The following is a 27,620-nucleotide window of genomic DNA, read 5'->3' as shown; positions in this document are numbered from 1 at the left end:
ATTGAGGTAACATTTCTTACCTGAAACCACCTTGATGCTGGCTCAGGATGTCTGGATGTTTTGACACCGGTCGTCCACATGATGCCTTCAGTCTCACAACTTGCAAATCAAACCTGAAAGCAGAATTTTCACATTCATTTCAAAATAAGTTGATACAAGGAAAGAATAAGAGACACACACAAGTTTTGTTTGGAAGCTTTGTTATTCGGTCGGCAAAGAACATTTCATTCCATTTTTCCATCAAAGGAGGTAACACAAACTTTTTACATATATACACACAAAGGTAAGACATCAGAAATGTTTTTTCATAAATATCAAATAAGATCCTTTATCTGGCAGAACAGTGTGGTGAAAGTTACATCTGTTGCATAGAAAGGAGACATAGTTAAAAGGAGATCGCTGTACAAGTGCATTTTAGTCTCTATTGGTGTGATCAGACTGAGATCAGAAGAAGGTAATGAGGATGAAAAAGAAGTGCTGGAGCAGAAACACGTTTCATCATATAAATATAATTATACTACACACCTTCCCCGATGAGACTCATGAAAAAAATGCTTTAACTCCGGTCTGTTTGACTCGTTAAATCTCACCGCTTCCACTTCTGTGAGGTACAGGAAGTGGACAACAGAACATAGTGACATTCAAACAGGAAGTCTGACACCGAATCGGTAAAAAAAAAAAAAAAGAATCATCAGGGAGTGTTAATACAGGTATAAAATGTCACGAGATGACCAATTTAAAGAACAACTTCTAATCAAACGTTAGCAGCAACCTCATTAGAGTTTTTCAGAGAATCAGAGACTCAGCTTAAAGGAAATGTGGCCCAATTAGAAGAAAACACAGTGACTTTTAAGGCCGTGCACAGTCAGTGCACTGCATTCTGAAGTGAGACCATGAAAACCATCTTCTGAACTGCAGCAACATCTTCAAAAACCAGTCTGATTTAAAGGAAGAATTATCGAGTTTGTTTCTGCAACTTTTTCACTTTGTGTTGACGCCTCATGAGATTGAGCCCTCTTAGTTTCTAGAAATTTTAATTTGGACTTTAAAGCAAGACTGAACACCAGCTTTAACAAGTTGGCGCTCAGACATGAAGGATGAAATTTTGGATTTGTCTTTTGACACAAACACAAAATCAAAATCTGAAATCTGTGAGCACGTTAAAGGTCGTCGGCGGTGTGTGTCTTACTGAACAACAGCAGGAGACACTGTGTTGTTTGGCTTTATTTTTTAATGCTTCATTATCCTCATTTTTTTATCGAGGTGAATGACTGTTTTGAAAACTCATGGTGCGTTCAAGTAAAACCTGACAACTCTGAGACTGGTGATTTGGCTTTAAATAGAAAAATATTACTAGGTACTTTGTACAAAATCCATGTTTGCCTGCAGTTCGATGCAGAACAACATCATTCAACACTCTCTCTGTTGGTGGTTTGACTCATTTGGGGAACAATTTTATAAAGTGTAGCTACCAAACTGCTGCACTTGAAGTAAAAGGGGCAGCAGTTATTAAAACCACTGGTTAGGTCCTGAAAAAGCTCATAAAGACAATGCAACAGTTGCAGGCTTAACTGTGACAGCTGGTCTTTTAGGACAAATACAACCTGACCGTGAGGATTTTCAATAAATCCTAAAACCGTCTCCTCCGATTCACCACAGTTGGAGGAGACTTGAAATATTTTACCAGCACGGTAAAGTTCGAGGTTGTTTGGATGGTTTCAGACCTGTTTCACGCACGTTGTGTTTCAGGCACGTTCATTATAAAATTAATGAATAATACTAATTCTCTCTCATCAGCCGGAAAGATGTGGACGACTTGCTTTGATTAAGTTTAAGCATCTGTGTAAAAATAGGACACAGGGAAGGTATCAAAACACGCCTCTGATTTTTAAACACTCACACATACACAACACAAGGGATCCTCAGCACCCCTTATCACAGACCCGGTGCTTAATATCACAAAGTTTTAAGGAAAAAAAAATCTACATCATCTCACAATAGGAAATATAAACAACCTTTTAAAAAAGTAATCTCTATTCCGAATGTCCACCGTGTTGATAAAAGCTTTTCTTGTGCTAACACCTTTTTCTCACCTTGTCACACCTGGGTGATAAAAATACTTATTTCTCTACATCAGTTGTGCTTGATGATGAAGATGTGCTTGAAGTTGTGATACATTCACTTGAGTGATAAAATCAAGTGCTTTTACGTTATAGTTTTCCAAAAATCTTTGAAATGTGTCCCGGTACGTAAATCTGCTTTGAAAATTTTTTGTCCATGTCCTCACAGCAGGGAAATTTCCCAACACAATGCTCCTGTCCGTCTCCTCCATGTAAGTGTGTGAGTGTAACTCCTTTACATCAGGCAGGTGTCTGTTCCTTTTCCTCGCTCCTCTTCGTCCTCCAGGCTGCAGGAGCAGTCCATTGCCTCCCCGCCGTCCCTCTCACTGCTGGGGACTATTGGAGACCAGCTCTGCCCGACTAAGTCCTCCTTATTTGCCTCCTTCCTCCCCTCCACCTCTCCGTCCTCCTCCCCTCCTCTCTGCCCGCAGTAAGGTGGGATGTCAACCACGACGTACTTCTTTGCCCAGTCGCCCAGCAACGCTCTCTGACGGACTTCGGTCCCAGTCAGGCCTGCGTCAGACCTGGAGTTTGATGCTGATGGGAAAAAAGAGAGAAGAAGCAAAACAGGAAAGAGAGAGATGAAGGTGAAAAAAAAAAACATCTAGTCAGGACAAATCCAACATTATATAATTTAGTAAATTATTCATTCATGGTGAATTTGAAAGAACGTTTACTATTTTATCGTAGAAATTATCTGTTGTTTTTTGTTTTGTTTTTTTTAATCCTCTCCAGACCAATAACAGACCAAGTACTCCTTCTGCTAGCAGTTCATCTATAAGAGATCATTTGACTAAGCAAATTTACAGGTAAGTCAGCTGTAATATTGAAAAGTCCTTACAGGTATGACCAAGAGAGAGGACGCCCTCATCAGACAACTCACCTGGCAGGGCTGTGGGCTGCTGGCTGGAGTTACAGGTGAGGGAGCCGTTGTTGTTGGCGCTAACAGCAGCAGCGAGGTGGAAGACTTCAGAGCGGGGCAGTTGGGGGGACACCGGTAGGGAGTGGCACTGTCTGCCTGGTAGCTGCTGCCAGTAGTAAGACGCCTCCTGTTGTGGCCCCGCAGGTCCGTGAGCAGGCAGGTGGCTGCTGAAAACGCTCCCCGGAGGCGAGTGGAGGTCAAACACCAGCGAGAACACAGACTTACTGGGCACATCGAAGAACTTGATCTTGCCTCCACACAGGTCCTCTCGGGCAGTGAAAGGGTTGATCTTGCGGGCTTTGGAGGCTCGCTGAGCGGTAGGGGGGTTATAATAAGGGTCCTGGACATTGACCTTTCTTATTGGTTTGCATGAGAAGATGTCCGATTGGCTGCGGCTGAGCCAGATGTTTCGTCTGGGACGGGGAGATTTCGGCGGGATTTTGTCATCCTGGAAACCAAGAGGGTTCAATCTCTTGAAGCCCTGGATTTTCTCACCTACAACGAGAGGACAGAGCATTATTTTGTACAGTTTTAGTGAAATATCTTTATCAGAATTCTGATGTGATTATCTAATCTACCACTAGATGGCACTACAGGGCAAATGCTGCAAGGACTGAAGTTCTATGTTCCCTGAATCCTCTAACACCTTCTGTGGCGATGGAGGTTAAACCTTCATGGATTAAAAATTTTTCATCATAACAACCAATAGTACCGGTAAAGTTGTGGATTAGAGGACAACATAAACAGATAAAATTGATATGAATTTTGCAGCGACTGTACGTTTAGAAACAAGGTTTCTTCACATATTTGTGGAGGGGGAGGGAACTGGAGAAGTTCATGACGTAAACATCGACAGCAGACGAGGAGTCAGATACGAGCTGTCTTCCACGCAGTAATAGATTCATGAGGGGGTTTTTCTTCTGCCAGCAGATTTAGGATCTGTTTTATGTGTTTTGTTCTGAACAAGATGAAACAAACCACATCTTTAGTTGGTATAAATCGCGCCTGTGTATATGTCAGTGCTCTCCTTCTTCATAGAGTATTGTTCTAAAGACAAAGAAGCTGTTTGGCTCGTATAAACATACATTTAAGCCCTCCGACTGCATGCTGGTCAGACGTGCCGGCGGCTGTTCACTGGATCAAATTAAGAGTGAAACCTGGTCCTGCATGGATCAGGTATCTCAAAATAGGAACGTTGATCTGGGATCAGTTTTCTTCTTCAAGTCAAGGCGATGTTTAAACGATCAACCATCAAGGATTGTGGGCCAACACGTGTTACAGATACTGGGACAAATGTTAGAAACAGGGAATAACAGATGTTAAAATCAAAGTGAGATGTTACTCTTTACTGTACTGTCTAATTAAACCTGGGTGAGGTTTCTCCGGGGGAGCGCAGTGAAAACGTTTTGCTTGTTACTGACTAACTGGACAAACACTGCTTTGCAAGAGTAACTGCAGAGGAAATGGGTTTCTGTCATGCTCACCACTGACTGGAGAACAAGTGAAATATTGACTAACTCACTGGGCAGCAGTCTGAATAGCTTACAGAGTACAAACAGCCTGCATAGGCGTCTGTTGTAATTTCCCTTCCTACCACTTTCCCTTTGCAGGAATTTACTAGCATCCTCTTGTAAACAATGAGAGCTGGCTGTCGACTGACTGGAAAGCTAAAGCTAGAAGAGCGTATCAGGGTCATTTTGTGTGGCAGCGGTACCTTTGGGTACAGTCTTCTTGTCATTTTCCCCGCTGAGCGAGACACACTCCTGCTCCATCTCTTCAACTTTGAGGCGAGCAAGAATCTCCTCCAGGTGCCTGACAATGTCCGGGAAGGACGGACGGAGTTTAGGATCCATCTGAAGGAGGGGAACATTATGATTATATGTGAAAAGGTAATGTAGAGTCAGAGGCAGACTGCACTTATCAGGGTAATTCCAGGGGAATTTTTTTTTAACTGTAATTATGTAACATTATAATTTACAGAGTTGCTGTTTTCACAAGCCTTCACACTATATCTTACAAGTTTGGTTTCCGGGAAATGTGCATTATTGTGCTAGGGTGATAAAACAAAAAAAAACAACAAATGGCAGTAACATAAATGAAAGCGAAAAAATACATTTTTTATTTTAATTACAAAAGTTACTCTAAATTCGCCGGAAAATTTTATGCAGGCTCCTCAACAATCAAACAAGTTTGGTCTTCATGAATGTTATTAGTATAGCTTTCTAATGTCTTTACTAAAAATATCACAATATTTTTTCCTTGAATGGGGATATAATGTTACAAATGTACAGAGGACAAAATTACAAGGAAGTACAAATGGGAGACAGGAAAGTCAAGAAAATGAGGTTAAAAGATCTAACAGAGTGCTAGATAAGAAGCTTAAAGGGAATGGAGTAAGATCCTAAAGAAAAACTATAAAATTGGACATTTAGAAAATGAAATTCAGACTGGAGTTCTCTGAGACAAAGATGATAAAAGCTGCACAACAGACAAGGATGAGCAGGGATGGAGGGAACCAATATCGGCTCAATCAGCAGGGTGCTTTAAAATATTTAAGGCTCTCATCTAGCCTATTTAATATTCCTCCTCAGTTCATTAGTTAATCAATTACGCAGCCAATCAGTGAACGAATGTTGTAAAAGACGAAGGCTGCCAAGTAACCCATCCAGCTTTTAGAGAATAAAAGACCCCCCTGGATAGTGAGCTAAATCAGATTATTCACATAATCGGATTGCCCCTCTCTTTCTGAGCACTTTAAGTAACCTAAGAAATTAGAAATGAAACAGAGGAAACTCATGCATCTAACCAAGGCAGCCACTTAATAAATACAATCAATAGCTACAATAACAGTATGTGAAGACTACCAGCATTTTTTATTTGACAAAAACAGACAGGGTGGGGAGGAGTGTGATGGGCTCACATTGCAGCAGTTGAAAGCCAGCTGGAGGAAGTCAGGTGGACAGTCTCCGACCATGTGCTGGAACATGTGGTAGTCCAGGCCAAAGTTCTGGTCAGAAGGAGGAGACAAAGAGGTTTCGATGCACAGTATGAAAAATTAAACAGGAAGCCACTACTCTGACAAGAAGGCTAAAGAGATAGACAGATCAGATGTTTGACTCAGATGTTACTCTTGTGCCAAAGCTTCAAATCAGACTAATCCTTCTGACATGATCTTGCTGACTGCCAAGTGGACCATCAAGGGCTAATAGCCAAAGACTAATTTCTGAGCTTGACTGCTTCTTGTAAACCCCGGTTTAAATGTTCAGTCCACATGGCAACTCAAGGGATGATCCTATTTTATGGTTATCATGCTCATTGATTCACTCTACGTGGCATGAAAGATGATTATTCATCTCAATCTTCAACAACTTACACCTCGTATTTTCAGTCGCAGCCAAGAGTAAATACATTTTTACTTTGCAAAGAAAAAAAATCTGGTAAGATCATAACTGCTAAAAAAGACTACAACTGTGTGTGTTGAGCTGAGTTTAAGACAATCTATATCTGTGTTACATGAACAGAGCTCCAAGATTAAAACAATGTCAAGGCTCAGTCGGTAAAATTCAGACGCAGCTTCACCAGCGTGTGTCATGTGAGCGTTCTGCAGTATAAACAGGATGAAGATTATGGGATGCTAAGAGATCAACCTGTATACAAAGCAAACAACGGAGTGAGAAAGAGCTGAGATGAACAGTCACCTCTGTGCGGGGTAGGAAGTCAGGGTCAGCCTGGATCCTTGCAATAATCTCACACAAGATTATTCCGTAGGAGAACACATCGGCCTAAAAACAGAAAAATTAAAAGGTTTTTCCTTCTCAGGAACTCTTGAATTTTTTTTTCTTCTTAGTTTTAGTTGGTCATTTTATAACTGTATTATTTGGCAAGGGTAGATAATATGGGAGAAAGAGATGGACATGAGGAAGCAAAGCCAGAGACAGGAATCAATCTGCATCTACATACTGTGGTATGTATCCAAATCACTCAGCTATCAGCTATCCTTCACTTCTTATTTAAATTTCTTTCCTTCCTATCTGTGTTATAACCACATTTTCCATCATCTGATACAAAACAAAAGATTAATCTTATCTTTTGTCGCTTCTGTAGTCAAATTTTAATAATAATTAAAGAAAAGAAATCAACATATTTTACTATTTTCCACACCATCTAATAACTAATACAATTACATGGCATGAAGTGTTGCAACGGCAAAGGTCAGAGGTCAAAGTTAAGGAGTTCACCTTCTCATTATAAGGTTCATCTCTCAGGACTTCTGGGGCCATCCAGAAAGGAGAACCGACAACAGAGAGCTTCTCCCCTTCGGCGCTGAACACACACACACACACACACACACAATGTTTGATAGATTATATGCAACATGCCATAAAACAAGGAAGTCATCAGTACCACAAAGTCCAAGCAACGTGACAGGCTTTTAACTGACTCCTGGACTCCAAGTTCCTGGTTTGGAAATAAAAAAAAAAAAGGTTGAAGAAAACTCAGTTTGGTTTGAAATAATTATGTTCTGACTGAGTGCGACACCAGGAGGAAAACCTTGACCTGACCATGCTGTGTGTAAAGATGTAAAGCAGCAGGAGGTGGACTTTGTTATATCTGCATATTATTACTGTGGTGATGTGTTAGCATTTATGGAAATGTCAGTTTGAACTCATTTGATGTCATTCCTCCAGGCTGCCTTGCTAATGATATCACTTCAGCAGCCTGATAAAAAAAGAAAAATAGTTGATAGTGACCAACTATGCAAATAGTTTCTTTGAGGTACAAATAAAATTAACTTATTGCTCTGTGTTTAACTTCTAACAAACACATAATTTTAAAAAAAATCATACCAGACTGAAAATCATGCTGTCATTCTGACAGAATGTTTGAATCTCAAATCCTTGTCGGCAAAGAAGAAGTGTCATTTCCTGACAAATCCCACAAATAACGTGAAATAAAAGCTTGGCTACATTCTGTGCATTATCTGGGCATGTTTACAAACCCACATACAAATCCACTGATATAAATGAAAGACTTTTCCTCTAAATATTAATTTTGTCCAAGTCAGCTCCTTGAGACAAGCCCCTTACTTCTCTGTGCCACTGCAGCATTAGTAACTTAAGTCCTGCACCGATAGCGAACTCCCGTTATCAAAACACTAAAGTGGAGAATGTAATCTGTTAGTGTCTGACCCATGTGTTAATAAATAACTCTGCGCCTGGTATGAGGAGGAGGGAGAATTCACTCAAGTGAGTTACAAATAGCTTCAACGGCCAAAAAAAAAACAAAACAAAAAAAAAAAACAACAACTTTCTAGAGAGCAGTAAACATGGAGAAGATCACAAGTGAGCTGAAATGTTCTATCTATTTAAAATAAGATGCTCTATATCTGAACAGGTTTATCTGAAGTGTTACTGAGAAAATGAAGCAGCATACTGGAGGTGTAACAATAACAAGGGCCCAATGATGAACAATTTGTTCTATTATAGAGTCATATAACCTTTTTTGCTTTGAGTTTTAAGAATGGTCAAAAGATACTGTCATCCCAACAAGACAGCAAGCAGATAACTACCACCACATCCGTGGATTTTTAAGATATTGTTGCTAAAATACTAACAAAGAACCGACTGGTTACAAAGCAGGCAGACACAGAACATCATTAGCATTCATTGTGACTCATGTATGATCTGTCTGCCAACATTCGCTCTCCTTTCAGCTCAGATTTTCAGAGGAAAATATCTCAATCTACTACATGCTCAACTTTTTTTTTTATCAACTATCGTCACTAACTGTTTGCTCTTTTATATTGGAAGGTGATTATGGTTTGGCTGCCTACAAAGTAACAGAACAGCTGTGACATAAGCACACAAATGAACACAGTTACAAAGCTTTGTCAGAGTTACCTGCAATTTTAACACAGTCTTTTAGGCAACAAAGAAATTAAGTTAGATGGTATTATTTAATTGCTAATTAAACTGTAGCACCGGGTAGGCGTGTGTCAGTGGGCGGGGGGAGTCCTTACATATTAGTGGGGATCTTTTCAGCCAGCCCAAAGTCTCCCACCACTGCAGTGTAGCCATAGTCATCACATTTGATGAGGCAGTTCTGTGAATGTAGAAAAACATAATTATTAATAACACATTCAGTCAAGGAAGTTGCAACACTGGGGGATTAAAAAAAATTTGTGGTTTCGTAATATCAGTCAGTCCTCCACTTCCTAGTTGAACTCGGAAGTTCCTCTTCACTCTAAAAGGAATCTTTTGTAGATCTACAGTTACCCTTTATTGCACCAAGCAGTGCCTAAGTGTTACTGTACAAAAAAGAACACGCATTCTGACATCATCTGTAAGACCATGCATAACACAGGCGTTAAACTGACAAATTGCAGCCACAGATAGCAAGTTGAGCAGAAGGTTGATGATTTGTGTTCTTGCAATCTGCTTGGCACAAAATGTGATAAATGAATGCAGCACACGAGATAATACGCCTTCCGTCTGAGCTGAGGGTTAGTGTGCCATTTTAAAGAAATGATAAATCCACATGGAGCTCCCTAAAAAAAATCTTATAATCATATAATCATTTAACATAGGATGACTTTTCAGCTGGACAGAAAGTGTTTGGAGTAAGTATGAAACCTGAAATAAAAGAACAGGTTTAAAAAGAAAAAGAAAGTTGGTCTTTCAGTGACTTTTAGGACAGCTGCATTCATTTGAGGAATTCTAATCTAGTGAGGCTATGACATCTCAGTAGACTTTTCAGTGTCAGTTTGTTGTTATTTCATCATCTCCAGTCCACTCTCTTTCTTCTCTTATGACTGTCTATAAGGTTAGATAAAGGATTTTAGCAGCGTGCGTGCTGTCCCTGTTCACTGCGTGTTCCATGCCAACATGGCTCCAGTTGCAGATGGGAAACTCGAAGCTGCTTGATTGTTTATCACATCTAATAGTGACAAAGTGTTCTGCAGAGAAAGGTTAGCAGGCCTAAGGCTAAAAGAACAGGTTAGTGTTTCGAGACACTAAACAGCTATAACTATAAATCTAAGTCTGACTCACTGACGTTCTTTCATATATCTGGTGCCAAACCCGACAACAAATGCACTATGAGCTGTCTAAACAAGCAAAATAGGCTAATAATTGAACAAATTCAGTATAAAAAACAAACCATTAAAGTGGATAAACTCAAAAACACCATCAGAACTGATAACGCCCTCTTCCATCATTCTATTCTCTCATTCACTGAATAATTTTTGCAGCAGACTTTTTGCTTCCTTTAATGTAATGGAGTGTCAAGTGTGCAGTGAGTGAAACAGACACAGCACATATTATATATACATAAACCATATAGATAAAAAAAAATAATAATAATAAAAAAAAATCCACAGTCATTACTTCGTTGTGCTGGAGACACAAGCTGGCCTGTATTTTTATTTCTAGCTGTAATTTCTCCTGTTAATGACCAATTAGCCCGTCTAGATCACCTTGGAGGTCAGATCCCGGTGGAATATGCCTTTAGAGTGCAAGTAGGCCAGGCCGCTGGCGATCTCACAGGCCAGTTTCACCCTGGCCGGCCAACTCAGGTGTTTGTTGCTATCGAGAAGCTGCTCCAGGTTTCCGCCATTGATGTACTGGAGACAGAGAAAAACGACCACACACATTAACTGACAGGCAGATACATTACATGCATGTAGATTTACAGAACAGTGGAGCTCAAGTCTGAGAACACTGTGCCTGACAAGCAGGCTGCCAATAAACAGCAAAGAGAGAACAAAGCTCTAAGAGAACAACTCGTACAATTTAGCTTCTGCACATTCAAAACATTATGTGTCAAGCAATAATTGATTACTGACACTCATTGCAGAGCCAGGAAGTGCAATGAGAAGCAAAATGTTTCTGCTTTTTTCTATTAATGAACTCAGGTCTGCTGGTGTACTAAGTGACTGCATAGAGAGGTATAGGTTAACTGCCCCCGGTGCCTCTGTCCTGTTCAGGGCTGGATCTCTACAGACGATCTACCTGTCTGCCTTGCTGGTTTATCAAAGCACTGTCTAGAAAAAATTTGGCTCAACCTCTTCAACTGGCTGACAGGACAGCTGCTTTAATTCGTGAACGTGGAGCCTCTGTCCATCTTTCAAACTGGAGACTGAGCAGACAAGAGGGCAGATCAGATCTACTGGCCCAGAGGGTCCTTTGCTCAGCCTGTCAGCTTTGATCGAGAGGGACTTGTCTGACCTTGCTGCTTGCATGCAAAGACACAGACACACTAATTCCATGTCACACATCACAAACAACAGTGGTTAACTAGGGAGAGCTAAGATGGGATAAAGACATGGTCTGGTTTAGCTGCGGTATGACTGACAGGCACAGAATTAGGACAAAGGGGGAGATGGTGAGGGGGAGGAGATCCCTTTTCTTCAAGCAACTGCATAAACTGGGCTACGAAAACCAGATTAATTCTGATTTTCTGCTCATTTTAAATGATTACGATGTAAAACTCAGTAGGACTGACACACATCCACAGTCATACCATTTCTCTGCAGATCATTAGAGGTACAGTGATGGTTCAGCTTCCACAGAAGAATGTAGTGTTTTTAATATCATCAATATGTATTAAAAATTTATCAAGTAAACAACTGGTTCACTTTGGATGAGTTCCCAGTATGTTTGATGGAGATGCAAAAAGCTCAGCTTGAAATATGGAAATTTTTGTTTTTGTAAGTTTGCCACATAATGTTTTTAATTACATTTTTGGGATCCCTGACTTACACCAGCTGTTTGTTAAAGAAAAGTATCTGCAACCACCTACATATCCTCTTCAACCTGCATAATTTTGAACATGTTTGATTCATGTTTAATGAAACGTGAAAATCTGATCCTAAATAGTGGAAAGACGTATCCATTACAGCTCAGGTGGTAAACAGATATTAATTTATTGCTATTATTTTCTGAGGACCAGGAAATAAAAAAAGATGATGTTTAGTTTGGGGAATAGGAGCATAAAAGGATCTGAATACCTGAGCACATGAACTAAAGTCAGATCCCCACCTCCTAAAAGTCTTACTCCCTGTAGTCCAATGGTCTCATAAGGCACACACACACCCCAATACAGGATGTTCGGGGATTACAGTATTTGTCTGACAAATTCCCTCAGTAGCTAGAGAGTTCAACATCTGTTGTCTGCCTGGCAGGGTTTGGGTTTGGAAGGAGAAGGATACGACCGGGGAGAACTCCACTGGAAACAATTAAAACTCTGACTAATCCAACTTCCTTCCTTTATCATCTCATTTAAGACCGCGAAGGAGCCGGGTTTATCCTCACACTGACAGAATATGTGGCAAGCGCAATGCGTGTCTGGTCTAAAATGCAAATCACATGGTTTTCGTGGAGGAGGGCACCTGCTGTATCAACTTTAAGTAACTGAATGGGAGTCAAGTCGAAGTGGAAAAAAGCCTCTTACTCAGGCATGGCATTTTCCCCTGGAATTTATGTTATCCTATTCATGGAGTTACTGATATACTGCAGTAATTATTTGAAACAGCACATGTTTGAGCCATATAAGTGCTTTGGCTTGATCATGTATAATGTAGAGTGGTGGGGAAATGAAAAACATACGGCTGATCTCAACTGTAGTGGAAATTGCTCCACTTCACTGTCTACGTTCAAGGTTAAAAACCCTGCGCAGACTCAGACAAAAGAAACTTTGTTTGGTGCCAGGAGCCGCTTCAAACAGCTGTATAATCCTGCCATGGGTCATGACTTACCATTAGCCCAGATTATAATTGCAATAGCATTTCCTATAAAGTGCATTAAATTGAGATTCAGCAGAGACAGAATGAGGCCCAGAACCTTAAATGGTTCTCTACATCTTACAGAGTTATCAAGGGTTCACTCTCACTATAATGAATTACACTGTATCTGAAAGTCTGGCGCCAGTCTATCCTAAAAAATTCCTAATGAGTCTGTTGACAAGTAAATGAACTATTGCAAAATTACTAAACCAGTATGTTTTATCCTAAGTAGACCTTGCAGAATCTGGCATTTAAAAAAATCATCAGTATGATCCTGTTCCACACCTTATACTTGCTGTACTTTATTTACACTGAGCGACATGTTTTGGAAAAAGCGCAGTGTTAAAAAAATACACATCTACTGCAGCATCGCATGTCAAAAGGGAACAAAGGCGTTTGTTTGTAGCCAGTGGAAGACGTGCGCTCAGTCTTGTGACTTCAGGTTAATTTAGTAAACGTTTGGGGGGGGAAATTCTTCATCAAACAGCTTTGTTAGTTTTTCTAAGATGGACTTATGTGTCTATTTGTCCATGCGTCTAGAGAGTGAGAGTGAGTTTCTCTGGGTTGCTTGCAGCCACGCAGAAACTGTATTCTCCATTTCCTCTGAGTGCAGCCTCATAGTGGGGGTCAAGTAACAAAACAGCACGGACCTGCTAACAGGGTCAGAATATTCAGTTAGGTCCTGACTTGACACAACAGGATCTGTTGACCCTGCAGCAAGAAAACACAACCAACCGCAGCGTGCAGCCACATATGTGCATCTCATAATACCTGGATTCACTTTGGGAACTGAACTGCAGGAAAAAGGTGTGTGTGTGTAAATTTCTTGAGATGTCTTCTTTTATGTTACTGCAGAAAGCTGGTGTTTGTCTTTGTCAAGGTTACAATAAGCACATTCACTGTGCAGCGCAACAGTGTAATCAAGTACACGTGTGCGTCTGGAAGGATCTTTCACACTGTTCAACACTGCACTCTTTCTTCTGACTGGGATGAATTGCGTGTTTTGTCCACATTTACATGTGTTTCACGGTGCATATGTGCACAACTGCAGACATGTTTTAGGAGAAACATCTCAAGTCACTGTGTTTTCCAGAATCCACGTTGATATCTTCATGTTCTTCAAGCCAGGGAATGTTAGAATTTTTATCAACTAATTAACAGCAACACAAGACAGTTCCTTTTTATTTTAGTTCTATTATATTATTTGATTTTAATACTGATACTAATACTTTTAAATTATTTAGAAACATAAGTTGAATTTGTGAATTTAATTTAATTAAAAAAATTTAATTGTACTGTGTTTTATGAATGCATAAAACACAGTTAATTGGTTAATTGGTTAATTGGGGATTGAAAAAGTCCTGAAAACAAGTTATACAAGTTGAATTTCATATTTACAGCAAAGACAGCACAAAAATCTTATTTTACATTCTGTCAAAGTGAATATTTCCCATATTCTCAGTGTCTTTAAGAGGAAAATGTATTCCTCCTCAGCAGGATCACCATATGAATTCAGTTTGGTGTTACATTCACTCATTGTGCCGCTCATTTCTCTTTCAAATCAAGAAAATTAAGACAAACTTTCTGAACAATTAAAGGACTGAACATTTCAACTGCTAATCAAGCATTTCCTTGACTGATTAATCTGCCATCATAATTTCCAAGTTATCTGTCCCTAGCACGCACAGATAAACACAAACAAGTGTGCAGAGGTTAAATATAGGCTCCATGCAGGCTGAAAATGTTGCTCACTGTCACTCTCCGGGTCTATGTCCTCGCATTAAGCATCTCTGGAAAACTTTATTAGCTGCCTGTATCAAATTCTGCCTCTCACACAGCCACACACAGCCGAGGTGTTATGTAAACATGAGAACATCCAGTTCTTTTGGTGTACTGCAATTACAGAGTGGTGTGTTACTGTGTTGCATGACGTGATGTTCACCTGAAAATAGTAGGAAATTATCCACACACACACACACACACACACACACACACACACACACACACACACACACACACACACACACACACACACACACACACACACACACACACACACACACACACCTTTCTCAGGGATCAAATTTACCTCACGAGGAGAGACTGGAACAACTTTTGAATGTGCCACCTGTCATTCATTGAAATACTTTGATCTTACACGTCATTGCTTTACATGTTATGGTGCCTGCTGCGTGTGATCTCTTACCTCTGTCAGAGCATGAAGCTGCCCCTCATGGACACACACGCCCTTGAACCTACAAAGCCACAAACGACATAGAAAATGAAAGCAAATGAAAACATTGCAGTACAAATTACTTATCCTCACAATATAAACAAAGGTGGAGTTTCTTAGTTTAACCTCGTGGGGGTTTGGCATCACATAAAATGAAGTAATGCCGACAGAAGCATGTGCATGTCCCTATCTGTTTTTAGGGGGAAAAAAAGGGAAAAATGCCCCGGACAAGACGAAGCAGGTCCATACTGCTATATTGTCTGTTAACAGAAGGAAAATAACAGCTCAGTTGCTTCATCTGCATTCCATCAATTTCTGCCTCCACGTTTCCTATCATTAGGAATACAGAAAAATGGCCTTGTTTCCGCTTGATGTCTTGAGTAGGATGACTTTGTTTTTGTCTTTTTTGGTGGAGTTTGAGCTATCTTCATGAGCCCAAGAGGAAAATATAATTAATTCAAGAGGACACATGCACTCTTTCAACCAAAGTGAAATTCCGTGTGTGTGTGTGTGCATGCAGAGGAACATATGAACCAACTTTGCTCGTGAAGGGTGTTGAAGGCCTCATAATTCCAGAGGCAGTGAAAAGGTCAACTTTGTGGGTCCTTGTTGGATTTTAACTAACAATGACCCCCTCAGTGCCTTCTTGTTAACACACAGACAGACACACAATCCACTCTGCAAACTCAACAAAGATGGCATTGTAAAAAGATTCATTGCATGTGTGTATGCACAAGCACAGAGACCCATATTTATGCATGTATATGCATGTTCATAAAAACACACTCTCCCACTCACGCGTCTGCTCTGGAGCAAAAGTTTAAATGTGAATTTGTTTACAACATAAAGTAATGATACTATTCTGGGGCAATGTAGCTGATGAAAATGTCACTGCATGGACCTTCTGTAAAGATTTATCCTTTTTTCTGACTTCATTTTCCTGTGATAAAGCTTAGGGCTGTTAATTTGTTCAGCATCTGTTAGCTTTGTACAGAGTACAGAGGCCATCCAGAGTGCATGACACATGATACAAGAAAGCACAAAGAAAAAAATAAAGTGAATTAAAATGGAATAAAACAACACAATAAAACAGAAGCTGGCTAAAAATAGTGACAGCTAAACATTATTAGTTAATTACTTGTGTAATTGTGCAGTAAAAAGATGCCAAAACTACTAAAATGCCATGGCGAAGGAGAATGAGGCGATTTTTCATTGACAATTTAAAGTGGCTTTAACATCATCGAGAAGTTGGCTCTGTGTGTGTGTGTGTGTGTGTGTGTGTGGCATCATGGTCAAAAGCAGCTTTAAAGTGCAATTAGCTGACCGGCCCAAATGGGTCAGTCGTATTCTTCCAGCACATGAAAGAGGCTGTGAACTGATTTGTAAAAAGTGATGTTACATTCATACAAATGGTCTGTTTATATCCATATACATTGTGGGAAACTTTTGGAAAAATACAGGGAATAATTGCTGGTATATCTTTTTGCTTTGGTTTTTATTTTAGGTACATTTTGTTTGACCAAAGTCTTGAAGTGGAAAAGCCAACCAGCTCACTTTGCCTCACCTACCTTTAACTGTGACTGCTGAACTCACAAAAAAGTTCATATTACACAGTACCTTTAAATAACCAAAAACAAAACAAAAAAAAAAAAAAACAAAAAAAAAAAAACCATTTGCTATTGAAGGTTTCTGCTAAAGCCAAAGTCTAGAAAATGTCACTTCAGGACTGTAGCACCAGTTATAAGGCGCTTACATGGTACGGAGCCGTTTTGTCCAAACAGCACTGACTGGAATTTCTAAATGAAAAAATGAAAGTGACTATTCACAGGCTTGTCCTGTTCACTAGTGATAGAAAGGCTCCTCTTCGTTATTTTAGCCTCTAGGCCTCTGCTGCGGCTCTAACAAGAGCTGGCAGTTTAGAAAATCCATTGTTAATAGGCTCTGTGTTTGACACAGTTTCTAGCTAACCCCAGAGGAAACAGGTCACAACCACAGACTCATGAAAAAGGGAGAGAGGTGAAGGCAGACAGAGAGTTTGAAAAAGGATACTTAATTTATAAACCAAGATTTACAAATTACACAAAATGAAGAAGATAATACTCCACCTTCTTTCTACAGAACTACTGTGAATTTACTCCTCATATCAGTGGCAGTTCCTCAGTGACCTCTCCACTTTGAAATAAGCTTCTTGTGAATTTATGAAAGCAAGCTTATTCCAATTTATTATGTCATCTTATTGTTGAATTTCTTATAATACACTGATACATAACAGGCCTTTTGGATTTGAACATTAAACATGCTGAAAGGAAATCACTACCAATAATCCACGAGGACTAATCACATTTTACTGAGTAGCTCATGTTAAATGCTAACACAGCAGATATTATTTTGCTTGCTTTGTCTTATAAACCACATTAACAGAGGTTTCAGGCAGCTTTAAAAAAATAAATGAAATCACACTTTGAATTTTCAGTAACCATCTTGATTATATCATTCATTTTTTCAGTTACCAACCTTAATATGTTTGGATGTGAAAGCCGATTCATTAGTTGGACCTCTCTCAACATATTCGCTCTGTTGCTGCTGAGTTTGTTCATCTTCAGAGCCATAACTTGGTCTGAGGCTCGGTGACGTACCTATGAAACGGTCAAATGATACCACATTACAACATATGGGGCATACAGTCAAAAACAACTGAACAATTTTAAATCACAACGTCTTTTCATATTTTGGCTACAAAAACCTTGTTGACCTAACAGCAAGTTTCACTTAAACAGCTTTAAAAGCTTAATTTTTTATTAGCAGTGTGTTAGCGGATTGTAAAATAAAATGATGGATTGTGCAGCAACAAGCAGAGCAAGCAGAAAAAGAAGGCAGCGCATAAAAAGAGAATTGAATTGAGGTCAGTCATTGCTGAACAGCCGTGACAAAATAAATGTGTCAGTACAGACCTGCACAATCAATTTTGTGTTATTAGGCATTGGGATGGATGCATTTTGGTCTAATTGTTAGATAACGGAGGCATCATCTGTCCATCCATCCATCACTGGCTATAGCTTGTCCCAGGAGGCTTTTAAGGCAAGGGCAAGCAAATTCAATACAGGCCATATAAGTTTCATACGAGACAAAGCCAAATCCTTGCTGACAATATGTATGTTTCTTTGATATACAACATGGGCAGCTGATAACTAATATCTTCCAGCCTCATAGAGCAAAAACTATTTTGTGTCACATTACATTAAACTTCAAGAATTGGCCATTACTCTGAACAGAAGGTAGTTTAATTAAGACATAAAGGACAAAGACAGGGCCAAGATTATATGACATATATGCAAATATGTATTACAGCTCAACTCCATGAACTTCATGCAACAACATGTTCCTGCCTACACCCCCCCCCCCCCCCCCATGCCTCTCTCTCTCTCTCTCTCTCTCTCTCTCTCCCCCTCTCTCTCCCCCCTCTCTCTCTCTCTCTCTCTCTCTCCCTCTCTCTCCCTCCCTCTCTCTCCCTCCCCCTCTCCCTCCCTCCCCCTCTCTCTCCCTCCCCCTCTCCCTCCCCAACCGGTCGAGGCAGATGGCCGCCCCCCCCCTGAGCCTGGTTCTGCTCGAGGTTTCTGCCTCTTAAAGGAAGTTTTTCCTTGCCACTGTTGCCAAGTGCTTGCTCATCGGGGGATCTGTTGGGTCTCTTTAAATAAATTTATAAAGAGTTTGGTCTAGACCTGCTCTATATGTAAAGTGCCTTGATGTAACTTTGTTATGATTTGGCGCTATACAAATAAATCTGATTTGATTTGATTTGATTTTGAAATATGTCTTAATTATGGTGTGCATTGGAAACTACAACAACTTCTTTTACGGAATAGGATCTTCATTTGGAGTAATTCACACACTGACTGACATTTCCTCAACAGAAATAACTCCAGAGTGAAAAGCCTTAAAAAAGAGCACTTAAGCGAGCATTTAATCTCTGAATCAAAGCAGAACTACAACACAATATTTTTTTACTACCAAAAGGTGCCCAGGGGCCCACATTAATGACTTTTTACTGCCCCAGTCACCTCACTGTCTTTAAAACTGAAAGGTGACCTCGGGTCTTTACACCACTAGTAAATAAATTACCAAGAAGTGAGGTTCTTGTAATGCGCCACATAGCATGCAAATAGGAAATATCAACTAGCAAACCACAGTCAGCAACGCAACAAATGATTGAGCTGCTGCAGACTGATCGACCTACAGGTGCTTACTCATTTCCTGAGAGCAGACACATCTTTAGATTGCAATGCACGTTTTATTCCAGTAGTTTGAAAAAGCCTTTCTGATACTCCTGGATATGTAGGTAAATAACCTGCAGCCTACTCAAACATTATCATGAAAAGATAACAGAGTTCAGGAGAAAGCATCACACACACACATGCAAAAACACTGTCACATTAGCATGAGTTTTAAATCTAATTTAATTAAGACATTATAAACATCATGAATATATTAAATTATGCTTCAATATGGCAAACGTCAACTAATAATATGCCTTACTGCCTAACCCTAACCCATTTTAGAGCTCATTCAAGAGAGAGAAACCATCCTAGAGAGACGCTAAAAGCTTGAATCAAAAAGAATATTGTACATAAGAGACTGTCAGTCATATTCATCATAACAGTGGGAAGCTTTATACCAACTTGACTAACTTTCATCATCACAGCTTCACCACACTGGTGACAATGGAGGTCAGTACGGAGTACATGGTCAGTGAAACGTACTGCTGGACAGAGCTGTCGCTACAGTGAGAACATCCCTCTATGTAATGTGAAAATCTCCCTGTATCTACAGTTCATATACGGTGGAAAAATCATTAAGCATCAGACAGTCTGTCTCAGTTTAAGGGAGCTCTCTGTGTCTGTGTCTGCTTCTCTCTCCCCATCTCATACATACAGAAACAAAAATCTCTCTGTTCAAGTTCAAAGGAAGGGGGCCCGGCTGTAAGAGCCGACAGTCTCCACCACAGGACAGCAGAAACAACAGATGGCCACTCCTGTGGAGGCCTCCTCCCCCCACATCCGTCTATCCTCCTCCTGCCCCCTGCCACCCCTTTTCTTCACTCGTCACATCCCCCCATCTGAATGTATTCCTGATCCCCCTTTTTCTCATCCTGTCTGCTGCCTCCAACAAGACGTCATCCCCAGTTTTCATCTTCCCCAGCAGTGGTAATATCTTTCTCTCTGATGTCGCCCCCATCTTTGCTCTTGTGTGCTCTCTCCTCTGTGATATATCTTTTCAACACTACACATTTCTGGATAACATACGCCCAGTGTCCTTGTCCTCTCAACCTTTTCTCCCTTTTCTTCCCCTAACCCCAGCTCTTCAGAAACACCGCATTGCTCTCTTCTCTAAAAACATGTGCACAGCCCTGTCTGCCTCCATCCCTTATAACTCACTCACTATTTTTAAATCTTTTCAGTAGTCTCGCCATCCCAGCTCTCTACCATAAAGAGCTTTTTCCTTCATTTCATTCACCCAGAATGAGATTTTCATCAGTTCACTACTTCATTGCCACTTTCTTTTCTCCTTCCCTCCCCACGACCCATAAATTCCTTTACTGAAGAAAAAAAATATTGTTGACACAAATTTCCCATGAGGCCAAAGTGGTACCTGACAGGGCAGCATTCATGGAGAGAGTTGAGTGTTAACACTGTTGCTATTAAATTCACATTTGGATTAATCAAAACTGAGCATTAGCTATTGCAGCATGATAATTATGTTAACAGATCAATTGGCATAACTTTCCTCAAACTTGTTCAAACTTGAAATGATTTGCTCTTTCTGTATAATATACTTGAGAGACAGAGGGTTTTTCCCACTTCAGGGTCAAATGCATCAGAGGCTGCATTTGAAGACCAATTATATCACAGAAGGCACAACTAGACTCTCATTTCAAATATGCAGCCAGCAAATCTGTCTTCCTTTTCCTGGGAAACAAAGGATCCCACGGGTGGCTCGACCTATCCCAAAATTTCACTGTGAAAATAATACGGCATCAAAAAGCAACAACAGAGAGCCCAAGGATTACACTTTTTAACTGTAAGTATTGGTTTTCAGTTCAGTTCAAAGGCTGATAGTAGAACTGTTAAAATCGCAGGGCTCAAAGTTAAATAACTGAGACTAAATGTTTGTACCAACATCAACAAAATGCTAAAATTGAGAAGCAGTTTTCAAATACCAGCAGAGCAAACTGACTGCTGTCCAATCCACAGTGGCCATACCTAATGTGGATATAATTAAATAAAATTGCTAACTGATCATCACTGATTTGTGCTGCTTTGTAGTTCTCTGATTTGTACTGCTGTGTGTTATGAATGCCAGTGTTTATACACTACACATTGAGGTGTTTTTGACAACTGGCATACCCAGCAGTGACAGTAAACAAAAAACTTCATATGGGCTTCAGATGGCTAACAAAACTAGATTACATTATGCCTTGCTCTGCTCTACAACAAAATTCAGATTGGATCATCCCTAACCAGAGGCCTGACTATCACACATCACTAACAGCTGTTAGACACAACAGTTACATCAATCAGCCCATCTCCAACTTGTGGCCTGAGAGATGGACCCAATGGAAAATGAATGTCACGCCAGTTTATCAACCCAATACAAAGTTACTGTTCCATAGATGTATGGTAGGACATTATTTTTATTTCCTTTCTCCATCCCAGTCTACAATGGTGTTCCCAAACTTGTACATATGCAGAATAGGTCTGTAGTAAATGGACACAAAAGAATGTATCTCTCTATTATTATAGCTTAAAAAACTAAAGAGGGGTTTGTTTAGCAAAGCCAAACTAAAGCCATGACTAATTGTAAATGTGCTTGTGTGACTCCTGTTGGGAGGGGGGAGGGGAGTGTGTAACAGGGTTAACAAGCCTGTGTTTAAATGACGTTTTTGAACTGATTGCATCGCAACATGACCTAAAACTGTCCATGAAAGAGCAGTGAGGAGAGATTAAGATAGCCCAGAAACAATCACTCTTTGAACCCCCAAGCACACCAATTTGACAATTCAAATCAAATGGAAAATGTAATTTTAGTATCAGCTTCTTTCCTTCCAATCTCAATTTTTCAGTGAGAGCCACGCACAACATGTTCTTCATTTATTCTGATCCTGATTCTGCACATGAGCGCAACTTTTGTCATGCACAAGAGAAGAAGAAATCAATCCTGGGGACAAATGAGTTTGTGTGGTCTGAAAGTCACGCTGACCTATTACAAATGACACCAGATGGATGGATGAATGGAAGCATGGTATAAAAAAAAAGTAAATAAATCAAGATGTAACCAAGCAGTATAGAAGAAAGTCAAGAACAGACTCAGAAACTTCATACAAGTGGAAAAGAAAAAAAGAGCACTTAACAAAGCAAGTAACAACTGATATCTACACACCTTGAAGACATCAGAGAAGAATCCAGAGCCAATCCACTCGCATGTGAAGTCATCAAGACGTGTAAGACAGGAGAAGGCACTGATGAGGGCTCTGTAGGATGATGGCCACACCCTGCCCACCTAGAATAGATAACAGTCTGATAAAACAGGTCAACACTGTCCTTTATCTTATGTATATGCTCTAGGGCCATCGACACAACATGCTTGTGTGCATGGAGAAATGACTAGATAAATAATAAACAGATTAAAAAAACTGTCTTGCATCAGCATATACTGTACCGGCTTTTTCCGGTCTAGACAGAATACAACAAACTGAACAGATGACAGTTTACACTTATTTTGTATTGCTAGGCAACCCTGTAAACCACTTATGCTTCTAAATCCTGCAAGAACGCAAATTCTAATGTGCATCAATGCCAAAACAGAATGAAATTAATTGATCAACAGTCTTTGTTGAACAATTTCAGTTCAATACTGTTAATGTTTTAATCTATTTTCCACAAAAAAGACAAAGCTGGAAAACAAGTGTGCAACATTTGATGGAGAGATATGGCAAACCCAGAACTCCAGCCACGTGCGCACAAAGCCATTTTCAATTGAATACTAACACTTGACAAAAAAAACCCACTTTTAATTGCATTTGTAAACTGAGCTTTCAGATTTTGCAGGGCACTGACAGTGTGTTTTCTGGTAAGATCAAGATTTCCACCAGAATTGGGCAAAAGTCAGTGGAGTTGTGTATATTCAGTGATTAACTATCAATATTTAGTGGAGGTCTTTATACCGGCCCAGGAGCCCTGTGTACTGCAAAATATGCCTTGCACCTTTAAACGATAAAGAACAGGGACTGACCTGTGGAGTCGGCCCCATGCCCATTTCGCAGACTCCTACCCCTCCGTTACTGTCCCTGTCCTCGTTGAGGCGCTCCGGCCGTGTAGGGAAGCCAGCAATGGAATTGCGTTTATTCCGGTCCATGGCAATGTGAAAGATGTTGATACCAGTGAGGGTAATATGAGCCTTATTCTGTAATGTACCCACATGTCAAGAGGACTAGATTGTTTTAACGGTGCCGAGGGCTCCACGGCAGTAAAGAATTTACTCAGTTTATGTCCTAGGAGAAGATTTATCACACTCATAGAATTCAGGTTTAAATCTTGTTTAGGACACCACGGTGACAAAATCTGGCTGGGTCCTGGATGCTTCCTATTGGTCCAGCTCCTCACTGCTTGTAATGAGGAGACCACCAGGATGAGAGGAACTTCACATATTTGACAGACGTATAGGAAGTCCTTGGAGACCTAGAGAAAGTAAAAACAAAATGAATGAAAGGGTCTTTGATTTGTTTGGTTATACCCAATGCTCACACGCAAGAAAAAAAATCTCCTATGCTATAGTTTGATTGAATTTCTAAATATATAATACCAACTGTAGCAGTAGACTTTGTCCGGACAAGACAAGCCACTATTGCTCAACAGGCCCAAGCGTAATGGCTGTAATAGGGGGCGATTGTCCAATTATGGGAGATTAGCCAAGGAATAGCTCAGGTCCTGGACCTTTCTGCCATCCAAAACAAAATCAGCAGGGTACAAAGGGGAACAGGAAAGGAAGTCTGTGAAGGTTATTTTATTCTTGTAAACAATGTGGTTTTTATATTCAACTTTTACTTGAGGTGAAACAAATCATTTTCTTCTAAAACATCCGCAGCTGGGTCATAAAAATTTCTTCTGGATTAATACAAAGACAAACTGAAAAGTACATTAAACTGTAGTGGAATACAGAGCATAAAATCTAAAGTCTTACTTCGTTGTAATTCAGGTTTATTCATATTCAAACAGTTACAATGTGTTTTTACTGGACAGGGGCTCCATAATTGGGACGAACAGTAGCAATAGTGAGAAAGAAGCAGATTTAAAATAAATACACGGAGGAGGTCTATTTTTAACCAAAGCAGAGGGTTGCAAAAGTCAAACTTTGGCCCAGATGAGGTCTCATAAGATCAGATCCTAAAAACAGCACTGAGATGACAGAGCCAGACTCTGCTTTGGTCCATTAGCATTACATCACAGACATTACACTGTATGAGTTAGTTTGGACCTACTGGACAACTTCTGAAATCATTCTCTGTCCCAGCCAGATCCTTAAAAGGCTTTTTTGTCCTCTTCTTTCTTTTCTCTCTCCAATGACACCTCATTTTCTGCCTTGCTGGAATGGTACAGCAAAAAAATAAAAAGGGCCTGTGCCAAGAGAAATGCAAGCCACAAGTGCCAGGCCTAGGCTTTCCTATCTCATTTCTGTCACTTTCCCATCCCAGAGCCAAACCAGAGACCAACATTTCATCCATGTGAATGTATCTAGGTAGACAAGAATAGGTCAGCATGTAAAATTCACCCTTGATTAAGAATTACAAACCTCTGTATTCACACACCCACATTTTTGGTTAATACAGCTGATACTGACTAAACATATACTTCCTACACTTACCAGAATTTTAGTCATGCAAATTATACTAACGTGATGATACGTTGATGGGTGTAGCTATGTTATTCTTCGAGCTACTGTGGGTGGGTAAAAACCAGTATTCATATGGGATATTCCTCCCTGTATAAAATATAGTTAGTATACTGACCATCACCACATTTAACGCCCACTTCTGCTGTAAACATTAAAAACAGGCATCAATCAGCATCACACCACTCACAAACAACCCAATTACAGGGAGGACAACTAGCCACCGAGATAAAATAACTTCATACCATCAAAAAATTAAGACCATACCACATTGCACTGTAATATTATGCAACATGATAATATTCGTAGTACCATGCTGCTGGAAATCTTCTTGATGCAGCTGATTAGAAGAAAATGTAGGCACCAGTGTTCATTGCTATATTTGTTTCCAAACTGCGCTGTGCTGCCTACATGTCCAAAGGGCATGTGGTATTTAAAACACCACACTAAAGAGACTACGCGTGGAGGAGGGTGGAATTTTTGAAGCTGGCCTTGTGTTTTTTTTTTTTTCCTCCTTTCTTACTTTTTTTGGTCTGTAAAATGTGGCTTGTTGCTGCTCCGAAACAGATGGGACATCTCCAAAGCAAGCTTGAGGCCAAATGTTTTAACAGTAGTTTGGGGGCCTGAACACCATCCAGCTGTGTCCTAGTGGATTACAGACTAATAGAAAATGTCAGCAATAAATCAAAGCTTAAGTGATGTTATAATGATAGGTTGAGGCAAGGGTAAGAGTATCTCTGAAGTGCAGGAGGTTTCAAAATGGGAGTGTGCGAATTGTGTTTGGTGAGCAATAATTTACTAGTGTGTTAGTGACTATACAAACAAACAAGAGTTCACCAAAAGAGCAGTCTTTGTCATGTATTTGTGCAAGGTCACATTCAATAAAGCTGAAAAGCAGCCTCTTATCTCCGGCCATAATCCATTGTGGTAGACTTCTATGATATGTGAGCCGCTGCATACCTGTCATTCTTCAAGGGTTTAAAGTAATAAAAGTGCATGGGGCAGACACCGTGTAAAAAGAGGGAAAAACAGAAAAACTGACTATAATTTGGATATCATAGACAGGTAATGATGAAATGCTGAACACGAGTGAGATGACCTGCAGTTGGTTACGGTTCTAACTGTTGGCAGCGCCGGCCAGAAAACGTAAACAAACCAACAGGGACAAGGAGCTTTACTCCCGGTTCAAGTTCGACAGACTCACCTGTTTTTCTTCCAAAAAGCTGTCGGCGGGCACAGTTCAGGCTTGGGTCCATTTATCGAAAAACGACCGGAGCAAGGACGGACCAAAGTTTGTAACTCAGCTAGCTGAGCAGTTCGAACTAGCTCGCCGGCTAGTTTGTCAACAAAACCGGAGCTAAAACGGGGCGCTAACGGCGACGGACGTTAGCCCGAAAAAAAAAAAAAAAACAAAAACAGAAAAACAAACGAAATAACAAAAAACAACAACACAAGTTTCTCGTCGCAGTGGTTTAAAAGGAGTCTCCTATCCCGAAGCGTCTCTGTGGGATTCTTGTTTCCACAGGAGAGCCGATGAGATGGGCTTTTCGCTGCAGTTCGTGCCGCCCGGGATAACGTTTCAGACGGCTGCTGGTGTTTGACAGCTCCCTTAGCTCCGACCCCGCCCACTTATGATTGGCAGGTCGACCAACCAATGAGTGTCCGCCCTTTCTGAGCGTGCGCGTAAATAAAAATAAAATATACAAAATAAAACACACTTTCAAAATAAGGATAAAAAAAAAATAGTGAAAAAAAAAAAAAAACCCACAACATACATTTTAACACCAAAACTTTTGGTGTGAGTTTTAGTTTAGATGTATAAATAAAGAGGGTGAAATGAGATATTCAATAAGAAGGGCAAAGAGAAAAAGGGGGAAAGGAGAAATACAAATAAATCCCCCAACGACAATTATAAAAGGCAAAGAATTTGTGTTACAAATGTCAAACTGTTTAAACCAATCTTTAGTGGATTTCATTTCTAAATTCACTCACATGTAATTTTAAATATATTGCTGAGGCTTTAAATGGTTCAAATAATCAAACATTGAGGCAAACCTTCTGTAAATTTGTCTGTTTTGGGTCATGTAACCACAGCCAATGCTGCTTTTATAAGAGCCATCCAGCCTTTGTTGTGTTGAAAGCCCTTTGATGCCCAACAAACTGGAGAACTTTTCTCTCTCTTCTGTCTTTTTATAATCCTAGTAATTAAATCCTATTTTTGGTTTACATAGCTCTACCAGATGGCTATTATATTATATTATATGTTAAATGCAGCTACTGCCACATTTGCGATTAATAAAATAATACAATAAAAATGTTTGAGAATTGAATGGTCAATAAATAGGTTAAAGATGTGATTCTTTTATTATTTTTTATATATTTTTTTTAAATATTGCATGTTGCTATTTAATCACGTGCGCAATGGTTGGTAATTTAATTTAACCTAAATGATGAGGAGATACAACTGAGGAGATAAATGTATTTAGTTGTTTCCAGAGCAGAAGCTTTGATCACAGTTTTATGCCACTAGTATGAAAATAGAGCATCATCTAGTGGACAAAAATAGAAAGTACATCTTAAACAAAGGTATGATTGGAAACCATTGCGACCCACTTCGTGGAT

At 39.9% G+C, this 27,620-nt stretch overlaps 1 protein-coding gene across 2 annotated transcripts; it reads right to left on the bottom strand.

The window, feature by feature from the left end:
* Positions 1-200: 200 nt before the first annotated feature.
* Positions 201-26,603, bottom strand: tesk2 (testis associated actin remodelling kinase 2). 2 transcript variants are annotated; one of them, XM_029523965.1, is made up of 13 exons: positions 26,203-26,603; positions 23,343-23,788; positions 22,491-22,610; positions 17,571-17,692; positions 15,030-15,078; positions 10,517-10,663; positions 9,062-9,144; positions 7,281-7,365; positions 6,741-6,824; positions 5,963-6,049; positions 4,757-4,895; positions 3,004-3,537; positions 201-2,657 (listed from the first exon to the last, which is right to left on the bottom strand). In XM_029523965.1, exons 2-13 carry the CDS (start codon positions 23,463-23,465, stop codon positions 2,356-2,358), a joined length of 1,875 nt encoding a protein of 624 aa, XP_029379825.1. In that variant the 5' UTR covers positions 23,466-23,788; positions 26,203-26,603; the 3' UTR covers positions 201-2,355. The 2 variants fall into 2 exon arrangements, with proteins under 2 accessions (XP_029379825.1, XP_029379826.1); XM_029523966.1 differs by lacking the exon at positions 26,203-26,603 and adding an exon at positions 24,589-24,627.
* Between the last annotated feature and the right edge of the window lie 1,017 nt (positions 26,604-27,620).

This window comes from Echeneis naucrates, chromosome 17, assembly GCF_900963305.1.
Source record: "Echeneis naucrates chromosome 17, fEcheNa1.1, whole genome shotgun sequence".
Classification (NCBI taxonomy): Eukaryota; Metazoa; Chordata; class Actinopteri; order Carangiformes; family Echeneidae; genus Echeneis; species Echeneis naucrates.
Note: the sequence above shows the minus strand (reverse complement) of the source record. Positions and strands in the feature narration are given on the sequence as shown.

Excerpts from the sequence above, each read along its gene's own strand:
- tesk2 (XM_029523965.1), bottom strand. The coding sequence starts at position 23,465 with ATGGACCGGAATAAACGCAATTCCATTGCTGGCTTCCCTACACGGCCG. Across the intron at positions 6,825-7,280 it reads ATGAACCTTATAATGAGAAG|GCCGATGTGTTCTCCTACGG; the intron begins GTGAACTCCTTA and ends TTCTGTTTTTAG. Across the intron at positions 4,896-5,962 it reads TGGCTTTCAACTGCTGCAAT|ATGGATCCTAAACTCCGTCC; the intron begins GTGAGCCCATCA and ends CCCCTCCTTCAG.